At 42.0% G+C, this 14,816-nt stretch overlaps 1 protein-coding gene across 3 annotated transcripts in view; it reads right to left on the reverse strand.

Moving 5' to 3' along the window:
* Nucleotides 1–14,816, reverse strand: part of fcho1 (FCH and mu domain containing endocytic adaptor 1) — a 127,970-nt gene that overhangs the window by 94,922 nt on the left and 18,232 nt on the right. For all 3 annotated transcript variants that reach the window (XM_076279145.1, XM_076279147.1, XM_076279146.1), the window contains one exon: nucleotides 9,510–9,601. In XM_076279145.1, the coding sequence (XP_076135260.1) occupies nucleotides 9,510–9,601 (92 nt within the window). The remainder of the gene's footprint in view (nucleotides 1–9,509; nucleotides 9,602–14,816) is intronic.

Genomic DNA, 14,816 nt, shown 5'->3' on the forward strand with positions numbered 1-14,816 from the left:
CTGGCCCCCCCGATCTGGCATTCTCTGCCAAGTTTCGGGGATAAATCTGAGGTAAATCTGAGGATGTTTATCGGACATGCTTGGTTTTTACTGCAGGTACGTTAATCTTATAATATCAATAAGGACCTAGGTAATGTTACCGTTAGCGTTGGTTGAGTGATGTAGGCCAATTTCATTGATTGCATTTGTAGAAAACTAGAAATGCGGATATACCAAGCAAATTGATAGCAGCACTGTAATTGTATCTTTCGACTGTCATTTGTTGCACGTGCTACAAAAATCATTCTGTGCAATGGAAGATTTACCAACGTTACTGATACAGTTTTGCCTTTACATGCGTGAGACTAAGACGCCTGTTTATTTCGTTTTAAGTGCGTGCAGGGTGTGTGAGAGGGGAATCGATGTGCTTTGATTCCAGCTTGGTAGTTGTAGTCTGTGAAATTAAAAAGCACGTGTGTGTGAAGTATCCAAACAATGACACCTTCATTTCATTATGGTTGCTTTAGCAACACACCTTAAGCTACTGTGTAGTGGGTCCCATTTAGAAGTGGCTACTTCATTCGCGCTTTCCTTAACTCATGGAGCTGCATGAATTTTATTACAACTTTGCCACAATATGGCAGTTTAAGTCCGCTTGATACTGTAAGGCGTAAGCCATTGGTTTCCAAAGGAGATTTTATTTGTGTCGCCAACATAGCCTATTGACAATTTATGTTGTAAATAGGCCTACCTTATAAGCCTACCTGTAGCTTAGGGAAGCTAACAGCTTTCTATTAGGATCTAGTTTGTTAGTTACAGTTTTGTCATAACTCCCTGATGCATTTTTGCATTTAGAATAGCCAAAGCGTGGATATCTCAATCGGAAAATTAAACAATATCGGGTGCCAGGTGAACCCAGCCTGATCTGCCCGCTATTTATTTTTTGATTTCTTAAAAGATTGAGCTTGGTCTGGTGAAAGCCAGACTAGCCATGGACCTCAGTTACACAATGCAAGGGAACATGAATCAGCCTATATTTGCACGAACAATAACGGACAACAGTTCTTCAACTTTGGCCCGTTAAAATGTGTATGAACAGTCTAGCGACGCATTTCATCAAGGCCCATTTGGACATGTCAGTTATTTGCACCACTGGTTACATGTAAAACAGCATTTCGTTTCAGACTACTGTTACTTAATTTGTGCATTAACAATAACGTTTCAGACTACTGTTACTTAATTTGTGCATTGACAATGAAGTATTACATGAACTAAAGATGACTAAAATCTTATGTAGAAGAAGAAACATTCACAAAAAATCCATCCATCCAAAAATGACCTTTGTTTTTGATAGCTGTTGAACTGACAGAGATGTTTTTGTTCATAAACAAACAAACAAACAAATAAATACATAAATAACATTATGCTGATACCTTTTGCTTTTCCCAAATACAATGTAGCCTACAGGTGTAAATGACCTTTCATCAATCAGTTGCAATGGATGAACTGTGATGAACTGCCCTACTTGTGATTGTTTAGAGATTTTAAAGGTTTTATAACAATGCTACATCTTCTTTGGCTATTCTACAATCTATTCAACTTTTCAGCACCAGTAGGCTACTTTCTGTGCAGCCGCACACACACACTCAGGCATGCCAAACAAGCATACACAAAAGTTTCAAGAGTGGGGGATGGAGTAAAACAGGGGTCGGCAATTACGTTTGGACCCGGGCCAATTTTTTTTCAGACAATGGCATCGCGGGCCATAGCTTTTGTAATGGGGGGGGGGGGGTTTTAGGCCTACTATTTAAATTATTAATTATTATATTATATTAAAATAAACATCATCTAACTTTTAAAATGCATTTAATTTAATTCCATTAAAAACGTTTATTTGCTTATGTGCGCTGTTTTTATGCCGCCTGCTGCATCTCCTGTCGTCTCTCATGAAACAGGCGACTTGCCTAGCAACTTGCCGTAACTAATGTGTAGGCTACAAATATTATTCTTTTGGATGACGTGTAAATGATTAGCTGAACATTGCTATATGCTAGTTATCGATGCAAAATGTCGTTGTCAAAAGCCTTGAAAAGAAAAATTGATTCAGAATGCAGGACCTACAAAGAAGAATGGAAGCAGAGGTATGTGTTGAGCCTGCCTGCATTTCTTAATGCCAAGCCTATTAATTTAACGAAACATAGGCTATTTTTGACCTTGCCCACTGGAAGAGGGAGACAGGACACTGTTGTTGTTTTTTTGCACAAGATTACGCGCACTCGCGTGCCAATACCGTTCCGACCTGTGCGTCATGGATAACTGCAAGGATGTTCCACCTGTTTTGTCACTTTAGTAGGACTATCATCTATACCTCAATAAATGTTTTGAAATTGATGGGATTGCTGTAGGCCTTTTTTTCTTTTTAAAAACATGGGGTTAAAAAAAAAATTCATTCAACAGCAAATTAACGTCATCTCGCGGGCCAGATAGAATAGATGGCGGGCCAAAATTGGCCCGCGGGCCACTATTTGCCGACCCCTGGAGTAAAATATGGAGACAAATTGAAGTGTGATTTATTTTCGCGGAACAGCTGTACAGGACTGAGCGGCGGTCATATTTTGTACCGCTATGCGGTACATCTAGTTTCAACCATAACTGCATAGCAAAACTTATCATCCATCAGCACCAAAGTTTTTTGACCAATTTTCAAAACCGCACACGCCCACCATCCGCTGGTTGTTTTAATGTAGGCTATATGGGTGATGCAGCGCTGCTGACGTGAGGCTAGAAAGCCCTTGCCTGTTCTAGAAAGACTGATCCAATGCAGCAAATATATTAAAAGGCTAAAGTCGTACATTGGCTATGTTGTAGCCTATCCCCAGAATATCAGCAGCAAACTCTGTCTCTGTCTCGCAAAACAGTCTCCAAATAAAACGCACATCGGCCTGTTGCCTATTCTGCCAACTTGTGACAATATATCGTCCAAAATGCTTGATTGCATTGCATTCTCCACATTTTTAGCTAAAATTTCATGTACCACATCAGCATTTTTGTTCAGGGAATCTTGCTGGTGCTGATGGATGGCTGATGGATGATAAGTTTTGCTATGCAGTTATGGTTGAAATAATAGCCCATCAGCGCATCTCTAGTGTGTGTGCCTCTCTCTCGTTCAGAGGGGAGGGAGAGGCTGAGGGTCGATCCAGCATGGATTCTAAACTCTGTGGTGGATAGGATCTACAATTAGGTGTTAACAATACTACTACGCTAGGTCGAAGTACTCCCAAGTGCTATTGCGCCACACATTGTAGTTCTCCTGTTTATTCGCTTGGAAAATCGCCACGTTTCATGTTGCGTGGCCGTAGCATTTCTATCAACTACTCGTGCAACTGTATTTAAGTCGGGAAAACGTGGATGTTTTTGATTACTTCTACGCTTAGTTAGCCCGCTAAGCCCGCTAGCATAGCAACATGCTAACACAGTCCAGCCGCGCACCAGAGCGTTTGAGAGCACGTACCGACACGGGAGAGGTATGACTCAACTCGTTAAGGTAATAACATATATTACTACTGACATTGGGTGGCGTGTTCCTTTAAACAGTCTACTTTTAAACTATTATTAAACTATCTATTAAACTAGCTGTCTATCAACAACTTTTAACTTGTCATCAACTATGTCAACACTTGTCATCAACTATGACTGCTACCCACTGTAGCTAGTGAACATGGTTAACATAGTTAGCATGTTAGCATTGCTAGCATTGTTAACATTTTTAGCAAAACTGATAAAAATGATTAGCTAGGTTAGCTAAGTCACATGGTTAGCGTAATAAGCATGTTAGCATGGTTAATATGCTAGTTAGCATAGTTAGCATAACAACTAAAAAATGATTCGCTAGGTTAGCTAAGTCACATGGTTAGCATAGTTAACATGTTAACATGCTAGTTAGCATAGTTAGCATAACATTAAAAATGATTAGCTAGGTTAGCTAAGTCACATGGTTAGCATAGTTAACATGTTAGCATATTAGTTAGCATAGTTAACATAACTACTAAAAATGATAAGCTAAGTCACATGGTTAATATAGTTAGCATGTTAACATTGCTAACATAGTTAGCATGTTTAACAAAACTGCTAGAAAACGTTAGTTAAGTTAGCTAAGTAGCATGGTTAGCATAGTTAGCATTGTTAACATGTTTACAAAACTGCTAGAAAACGTTAGCTAAGTTAGCTAAGTAACATGGTTAGCATGTTAGCATTGCTAGCACTGCTATAAAACATTAGCTAAGTAGCATGGTTAGCATAGTTAAAAATCTTTGCATAACTGCTAGCAAACATTAGAGCCATTCCAACTTTCAGTTATCGTCAAATATCTACCTATACACAGCCATTAAACTATTTGAATATCAACATTCATTAAACTTCCAGTCTGTCAACAACTTTTAAACTATTTACCTTCAACTTTTAAACGGTCTACTTTTAAACTATCATTAAACTATCTATTAAACTAGCTGTCTATCAACAACTTTTAAACTATCTACAACTTTTAAACTATCTACATTCAGCTTTTAAACAGTCTACTTTTAAACGATCAACTTTTATTAAGCTATGCAACCACCATGTCTATCCTAGTATCACCGTAGTAACCATCTCTGTATTATCTGTTTTAACTATACATGATATTTTACATCACAACTTTAGCATTTTCATGCACTGGTAATTCCTTGGAATTGCATTTCTAGTTGTATTTCCCTGCCTTTGTCTCTGTTGTATTGTTTGTTTGTTTGTTATTGTGTTTCCCTGCCTTCCTACTATGTAAAGCGACCTTGGGTTTGAGAAAGGCGCTATATAAAATAAACGTATTATTATTATTATTATTATACATAGCGGTAGTAGATATGGCTGTGTAGTCTGTACCATAACATTTATCAGTGTATAATACAAAGCTATCTATTGTTTGCTTGAGGTCTGGGAATAGCACTTAGCCTACTCCGTTTGGCTGGGAGGGCGTCTACCAGTCCCGCGTTTGTGACAAGTTATGTTGGTCGTGCCTGTTTTGTGGCTGTCATACTTTTAAATGGCTTCGCAATAAGTATATAGAACATAACTTGCACTACTGTCATCTTCTTTAAGAACCTTTCCAAATATATCCCATACATCGCTTTTCCTGGAGGGGTGTCTTTGTTATTTTAACTTCTCGCGTCTTCAGCTTCTACCGTCTCCATCTCTAACCTACTGTCTCCACCTATGTGGCAAGTATGCTATGCTTCAACCAATGATATCTTTGGAAAGCAATGAGTTAAATATTGATGATGGCCTTCTTGTGATACTTTAAGTATATATATAATTAATTTTAACTGACCCACCCGCAAATGACCCGAATATCATTAAAATATTTTTTTATGACTCGTAACCGCGGGGCGACCGCTCAATTTTGGGGCGGATCGCGCAACACTGGTGTGTATGTCTCAGGCGTGCTCATGTCCCTTATGTAATGTGATGAGACATTAATGAGACAGAACCACAGACATGTTTCATATTGAAAGCTGAAATATTATTTAAAGACACAGACAGAAGTTTGGACTGGTCTCCCAAACCTCCCACACAAACATACAAAGATTTAAAAGTCATCCATAAAAATAGCAAAAGCTCTCCCATCACTCCATCACCATCTGTCTCTCTCCCTCCCACACACACACACGCGCGCGCACACGCACAAACACCAGCTTACCTCTCCCGTGTCGGTACGTGCACTCAAACGCTCTGGTGGACTGTGTTAGCATGTTGCTATGCTAGCGGGCTTTGCCGTAACTAAGCGTAGAAGTAATCAAAAACATCCACGTTTTCCCGACTTAAATACAGTTGCACGAGTAGTTGATAGAAATGCTACGGCCACGCAACATGAAACGTGGTGATTTTCCAAGCGAATAAACAGGAGGACTACAATGTGTGGCGCAATAGCACTTGGGAGTACTTCGACCTAGCGTAGTAGTATTGTTAACACTAGCATAGGCTATTTTTGACCTTGCCCACTGGAAGAGGGAGACAGGACACTGTTGTTGTTTTTTTGCACAAGATTACGCGCACTCGCGTGCCAATACCGTTCCGACCTGTGCGTCATGGATAACTGCAAGGATGTTCCACCTGTTTTGTCACTTTAGTAGGACTATCATCTATACCTCAATAAATGTTTTGAAATTGATGGGATTGCTGTAGGCCTTTTTTTCTTTTTAAAAACATGGGGTTAAAAAAAAAATTCATTCAACAGCAAATTAACGTCATCTCGCGGGCCAGATAGAATAGATGGCGGGCCAAAATTGGCCCGCGGGCCACTATTTGCCGACCCCTGGAGTAAAATATGGAGACAAATTGAAGTGTGATTTATTTTCGCGGAACAGCTGTACAGGACTGAGCGGCGGTCATATTTTGTACCGCTATGCGGTACATCTAGTTTCAACCATAACTGCATAGCAAAACTTATCATCCATCAGCACCAAAGTTTTTTGACCAATTTTCAAAACCGCACACGCCCACCATCCGCTGGTTGTTTTAATGTAGGCTATATGGGTGATGCAGCGCTGCTGACGTGAGGCTAGAAAGCCCTTGCCTGTTCTAGAAAGACTGATCCAATGCAGCAAATATATTAAAAGGCTAAAGTCGTACATTGGCTATGTTGTAGCCTATCCCCAGAATATCAGCAGCAAACTCTGTCTCTGTCTCGCAAAACAGTCTCCAAATAAAACGCACATCGGCCTGTTGCCTATTCTGCCAACTTGTGACAATATATCGTCCAAAATGCTTGATTGCATTGCATTCTCCACATTTTTAGCTAAAATTTCATGTACCACATCAGCATTTTTGTTCAGGGAATCTTGCTGGTGCTGATGGATGGCTGATGGATGATAAGTTTTGCTATGCAGTTATGGTTGAAATAATAGCCCATCAGCGCATCTCTAGTGTGTGTGCCTCTCTCTCGTTCAGAGGGGAGGGAGAGGCTGAGGGTCGATCCAGCATGGATTCTAAACTCTGTGGTGGATAGGATCTACAATTAGGTGTTAACAATACTACTACGCTAGGTCGAAGTACTCCCAAGTGCTATTGCGCCACACATTGTAGTTCTCCTGTTTATTCGCTTGGAAAATCGCCACGTTTCATGTTGCGTGGCCGTAGCATTTCTATCAACTACTCGTGCAACTGTATTTAAGTCGGGAAAACGTGGATGTTTTTGATTACTTCTACGCTTAGTTAGCCCGCTAAGCCCGCTAGCATAGCAACATGCTAACACAGTCCAGCCGCGCACCAGAGCGTTTGAGAGCACGTACCGACACGGGAGAGGTATGACTCAACTCGTTAAGGTAATAACATATATTACTACTGACATTGGGTGGCGTGTTCCTTTAAACAGTCTACTTTTAAACTATTATTAAACTATCTATTAAACTAGCTGTCTATCAACAACTTTTAACTTGTCATCAACTATGTCAACACTTGTCATCAACTATGACTGCTACCCACTGTAGCTAGTGAACATGGTTAACATAGTTAGCATGTTAGCATTGCTAGCATTGTTAACATTTTTAGCAAAACTGATAAAAATGATTAGCTAGGTTAGCTAAGTCACATGGTTAGCGTAATAAGCATGTTAGCATGGTTAATATGCTAGTTAGCATAGTTAGCATAACAACTAAAAAATGATTCGCTAGGTTAGCTAAGTCACATGGTTAGCATAGTTAACATGTTAACATGCTAGTTAGCATAGTTAGCATAACATTAAAAATGATTAGCTAGGTTAGCTAAGTCACATGGTTAGCATAGTTAACATGTTAGCATATTAGTTAGCATAGTTAACATAACTACTAAAAATGATAAGCTAAGTCACATGGTTAATATAGTTAGCATGTTAACATTGCTAACATAGTTAGCATGTTTAACAAAACTGCTAGAAAACGTTAGTTAAGTTAGCTAAGTAGCATGGTTAGCATAGTTAGCATTGTTAACATGTTTACAAAACTGCTAGAAAACGTTAGCTAAGTTAGCTAAGTAACATGGTTAGCATGTTAGCATTGCTAGCACTGCTATAAAACATTAGCTAAGTAGCATGGTTAGCATAGTTAAAAATCTTTGCATAACTGCTAGCAAACATTAGAGCCATTCCAACTTTCAGTTATCGTCAAATATCTACCTATACACAGCCATTAAACTATTTGAATATCAACATTCATTAAACTTCCAGTCTGTCAACAACTTTTAAACTATTTACCTTCAACTTTTAAACGGTCTACTTTTAAACTATCATTAAACTATCTATTAAACTAGCTGTCTATCAACAACTTTTAAACTATCTACAACTTTTAAACTATCTACATTCAGCTTTTAAACAGTCTACTTTTAAACGATCAACTTTTATTAAGCTATGCAACCACCATGTCTATCCTAGTATCACCGTAGTAACCATCTCTGTATTATCTGTTTTAACTATACATGATATTTTACATCACAACTTTAGCATTTTCATGCACTGGTAATTCCTTGGAATTGCATTTCTAGTTGTATTTCCCTGCCTTTGTCTCTGTTGTATTGTTTGTTTGTTTGTTATTGTGTTTCCCTGCCTTCCTACTATGTAAAGCGACCTTGGGTTTGAGAAAGGCGCTATATAAAATAAACGTATTATTATTATTATTATTATACATAGCGGTAGTAGATATGGCTGTGTAGTCTGTACCATAACATTTATCAGTGTATAATACAAAGCTATCTATTGTTTGCTTGAGGTCTGGGAATAGCACTTAGCCTACTCCGTTTGGCTGGGAGGGCGTCTACCAGTCCCGCGTTTGTGACAAGTTATGTTGGTCGTGCCTGTTTTGTGGCTGTCATACTTTTAAATGGCTTCGCAATAAGTATATAGAACATAACTTGCACTACTGTCATCTTCTTTAAGAACCTTTCCAAATATATCCCATACATCGCTTTTCCTGGAGGGGTGTCTTTGTTATTTTAACTTCTCGCGTCTTCAGCTTCTACCGTCTCCATCTCTAACCTACTGTCTCCACCTATGTGGCAAGTATGCTATGCTTCAACCAATGATATCTTTGGAAAGCAATGAGTTAAATATTGATGATGGCCTTCTTGTGATACTTTAAGTATATATATAATTAATTTTAACTGACCCACCCGCAAATGACCCGAATATCATTAAAATATTTTTTTATGACTCGTAACCGCGGGGCGACCGCTCAATTTTGGGGCGGATCGCGCAACACTGGTGTGTATGTCTCAGGCGTGCTCATGTCCCTTATGTAATGTGATGAGACATTAATGAGACAGAACCACAGACATGTTTCATATTGAAAGCTGAAATATTATTTAAAGACACAGACAGAAGTTTGGACTGGTCTCCCAAACCTCCCACACAAACATACAAAGATTTAAAAGTCATCCATAAAAATAGCAAAAGCTCTCCCATCACTCCATCACCATCTGTCTCTCTCCCTCCCACACACACACACGCGCGCGCACACGCACAAACACCAGCTTACCTCTCCCGAACAAACTCTGCCAGCTCCTTGGTGGCAATCTGGCCATGTTTCATGTTGTGGTAGAGCACATCGAAGCCTGCATTCTTCTCCCCCTGGAGAAGACACACACACACACACAGAGGATAATGCTTAATCACTTTGACCACAGCATACTGTACCACAAGGGCCAACGTGCAACAGCATTCAACAAGCAAGAACATTTTAATTACTGTAATAAAGATGAGGAGAGCCTCAGTATGTAAACACACACACACACACACACACACACACACACACACACAAACACACACACACACACACACACCCCTGGCATGTTAGAAAGGGGATGAGATAGGATTTCTTTTGGATAGATAGATGGATAGATGGATACTTTATCCATACCAAGTGAAATTAAAAGCATCCAGTAGCCTATACATGGGGTGTTTGTACGCTTCCATGTATTAGAGGATGGTTCAGGAGAGAAAAAGGTTCATAGTTTCGGAGTTAAAGGAGCTTTTAAAGAGACAGTGCTGACCTCAAGCTCCTCAGTCTGTTCAGAGATGAAGCAGAGGCAGCTTTATTTTAACATGGAGACTTCACAGAAGAAGCAGATTTATTTTAACATGGAGACTTCAGAAGCATCTCTATTTTAACATGGAGGAGACTTCACAGCTCTGTTTTAACATGGAGACTTCACAGAAGCAGCCCTATTTTAACATGGAGACTTCACAGGAAAAGGAAACAAGAGGCTCAATTCCTGCCACCTCAAACAAACGGAGGAGGAGGCTCTTATGAGGAGGCTGTGTATGTGTGTGTGTGTGTGTGTGTGTGTGTGTGTGTTAGCAGCTACACGTGAGGGCTAAAAAAAGCACGGTCAGTTTTCCCAGGTAAGGGGGAAATGGATGGAATGCTAAAGAACTCCAGGACAGATCAGGAACACACACACACCTCCTCCCTCTCTCCCACACACTCCCTCTCTCCCACACACACACACACACACACACACACACACACACACACACACACACACCTTGTTACAACAGGATGTTCTAGCTCTGTCCAGTAGGGTTGTTGATGACACAATCATATAGGTGTAATAGCCAGAATAACATCAGGATCAGCTATTTCTAGATCATTATCATTACCTCATATAACTCTCCCAACCCATGTTTGTATACCATAAACCATAGGTTTGTAGTATACCATTACCAATGCATTTGCAAAACATAATTGAAAACCATAAAATAGAACATTAAGCAATGTTTACATGACAAACTCATGCCATTAGGTAAGGGCATAGAGTATTTCCATATGCAATATTTTAACTGCAGTAACTCACAAGAGGTCACTTTCTTTAATGATTTCACCTGCGGCTGGTGATGGTCATTCAGAGTTCTCCTGGTTCATTAGTAATGAGAAAACATCTATTCTGAGTTGGGCACCACAACACAACTGTTGGACTAATGTTGGACTACTTTTTGCACCTTCACCATGACACTCACTCTCTTGAGCACCTTACCATGCACACATAACTAAAGGACTACTGTTGGACTACTTTTTGCACCTTCACCATGACACTCACTCTCTTGAGCACCTTACCATGCACACAGAACTACAGGCCCTGACACTACAAGCGTCTCATGCTTGATCACCCTCAAGCACACTTGATTTTTTAATTTATTTTATTTTATTTAATTTATATAGTATATTTAGTTTTGTTAGTTTTTCTTATCTCCTACTGTCTCTATTGTACAGTGGAGTTTGGTTATATCTTTATACTTATATTTACCATTTCTGCTGTAAGTGCATGTTGTGTGTGATGTCTGTATGCTACTGAGACCCCCTGAATTTCCCCTCGGGGATCAATGAAGTATCTATCTATCTATCTATCTATCTATCTATCTATCTATCACAACAACAATTACAAATCTAATTTTACTACCATAAAGTGTTAATCACACCCCCCCACACACACAGTAATACACCTGTGTGCCCACACACACACACTCTCTCTCTCGCTTTCTGAAACCTGACCTCAGGAAAGGTGAGATGGCCTCATACAGGGAGGAATAGTCTACTGACCAACCATTGGCAACAAGCCTAACAGACCACACACACACACGCCACACACATTTAGTCAAAGAGCCAAACATGTGTAAATAGTCTAGATGTGGGGAGGTAGGTAGAGCACTGGAATCCAATCATTTGCACTGTTATTCTAAATACTGCAGCAAAGACACAACACTGGAATTCAATCATTTGCACTGTTATTCTGCAGCAAAGACACAGCACTGGGATCCAATCATTTGCACTGTTATTTAATCTATTGGTCATTCAGGACCAGTCGTTATGTCTAACACTCAACTCTATACAGGTTTCTCATTTCCATAAAGATGACCACTTCAACAGATAACACATGCAGTTCTGGGCAGGTGGCTTTGCATTTCACCAGGATACGTCCATTTGAATACTTTAGTTCTGCATAGATGCAAAGGCATTAGGTGACCAAAGTGGACTCACTCACACAGGTACACAGTGTGATGCACAGAGATGGGACGAGACCACACTAAAGTACATTTACACTAAGTACGCTTACACTAAGTACACTTACATACATTAAAGTGCACTTACACTAAAATACAGCCTCAAGTGGAGAACAAACAGACCAGAATACAAATTACTGTCTCTTCATAGCGGTCACTCCACCACCCTCACTGTCTTTCTCTCAAAACTATTGCCCCCTTTATTTCCTTCTCTCTCCCTCACACACACACACACACACACCCACACACACACACGACTCCGGGCTCCACGAGTCGGGAGTGTGACAGCAGCTCGACTTGGTGACAGCAGCGCTGGCGTTTAGCGTCATGTGACTGGCAGCTCAGCGGAGCGCAACTCGCCACCTCACACCTCGTCTCCAGGAAAGAGGAAGCAGTGTGTGCAGCTCTCACACACACACACACAATGTGTGCAGCTCTGCTCTTTACCATGAGACGAGAACACACACACACAATGTGTGCAGCTCTGCACCATGAGACGAGAACACACACACACACAGTGTGTGCAGCTCTGCTCTTTACCATGAGACGAGAACACACACACACACACACACACACAAACACACAATGTGTGCAGCTCTGCACCATGAGACGAGAACACACACACACAATGTGTGCAGCTCTGCACCATGAGACGAGAACACACACACACACACACACACACACACACACACACACACACACACACACACACACACACACACACACACACACACACACACACACACACATGTGCAGCTCTGCACCATGAGACGAGAACACACACACACACACACACACAGTGTGTGCAGCTCTGCACTGCACTGCACTGCGAGACGAGAAGACAGCACTTATCATGACACCCTGTCAGCTTTCAGTCAGAGTGGGGCCGCATGGGTGTGAGTGCATCCTCTGGGTCAGGGACTACCAAGGTTCCGCTCACATTGTTCCTTTCCCTCTGAATCAGGGACTACCAAGGTTCCGCTCACATTGTTCCTCTCCCTCTGAATCAGGGACTACCAAGGTTCCCCTCACATTGTTCCTCTCCATCTGAATCAGGGACTACCAAGGTTCCCCTCACATTGTTCCTCTCCATCTGAATCAGGGACTACCAAGGTTCCCCTCACATGGTTCCTTTCCCTCTGAATCAGGGACTACCAAGGTTCCGCTCACATTGTTCCTCTCCCTCTGAATCAGGGACTACCAAGGTTCCGCTCACATGGTTCCCCTCCCTCTGGGTCAGGGACTACCAAGGTTCCGCTCACACTCAGGAGCTGAATGCAGCAACATTCTAAACACACACGCACACGCAGGAGAATAACAAGTACTGTTGCATACACACGCGCGCACACACGCACACACACACGCAGGAGAATAACAAGTACTGTTGCATACACACGCGCGCACACACGCACACACACACGCAGGAGAATAACAAGTACTGTTGCATACACACGCGCACACACACGCACAGAGAATAACAAGTGCTGTTGCACACTCATGCACACACAAACACACACACACACACCGCATGGAGAATAACAACAAGTGGGCGATCTAACTCATCCTGGAGCAGGACACACACACACACACGCATGGAGAATAACAAGTGCTGCTGCGCACACACGCACACACACACACACACGCATAGAGAATAACAACAAGTGCTGCTGCACACACACACACGGCTATCTAACCCATCCTGGAGCAGGACACACACACACACACACACACACACACACACACACACACACACACACACACACACACACACACACACACACACACACACACACACACACACACACACACACACACACACACACACACACACACACACACACACACACACACACACGGCTATCTAACCCATCCTGGAGCAGGACACACACACACACACACACACACACACACACACACGGCTATCTAACCCATCCTGGAGCAGGACACACACACACACACACACACACACACGACTCCGGGCTCCACGAGTCGGGAGTGTGACAGCAGCTCGACTTGGTGACAGCAGCGCTGGCGTTTAGCGTCATGTGACTGGCAGCTCAGCGGAGCGCAACTCGCCACCTCACACCTCGTCTCCAGGAAAGAGGAAGCAGTGTGTGCAGCTCTCACACACACACACACAATGTGTGCAGCTCTGCTCTTTACCATGAGACGAGAACACACACACACAATGTGTGCAGCTCTGCACCATGAGACGAGAACACACACACACACAGTGTGTGCAGCTCTGCTCTTTACCATGAGACGAGAACACACACACACACACACACACACACACACACAATGTGTGCAGCTCTGCACCATGAGACGAGAACACACACACACAATGTGTGCAGCTCTGCACCATGAGACGAGAACACACACACACACACACACACACACACACACACACACACACACACACACACACACACACACACACACACACACACACACACACACACACACACACACACACACACACACACATGTGCAGCTCTGCACCATGAGACGAGAACACACACACACACACACACACAGTGTGTGCAGCTCTGCACTGCACTGCACTGCGAGACGAGAAGACAGCACTTATCATGACACCCTGTCAGCTTTCAGTCAGAGTGGGGCCGCATGGGTGTGAGTGCATCCTCTGGGTCAGGGACTACCAAGGTTCCGCTCACATTGTTCCTTTCCCTCTGAATCAGGGACTACCAAGGTTCCGCTCACATTGTTCCTCTCCCTCTGAATCAGGGACTACCAAGGTTCCCCTCACATTGTTCCTCTCCAT

The sequence above is a fragment of the Alosa pseudoharengus genome, unplaced genomic scaffold (genome assembly GCF_046254945.1).
Source record: "Alosa pseudoharengus isolate Yale_2024_CS ecotype anadromous, Long Island Sound unplaced genomic scaffold, YU_APseudo_1.1 YU_APseudo_1.1_scf_11, whole genome shotgun sequence".
In the NCBI taxonomy this organism is placed as follows: Eukaryota; Metazoa; Chordata; class Actinopteri; order Clupeiformes; family Clupeidae; genus Alosa; species Alosa pseudoharengus.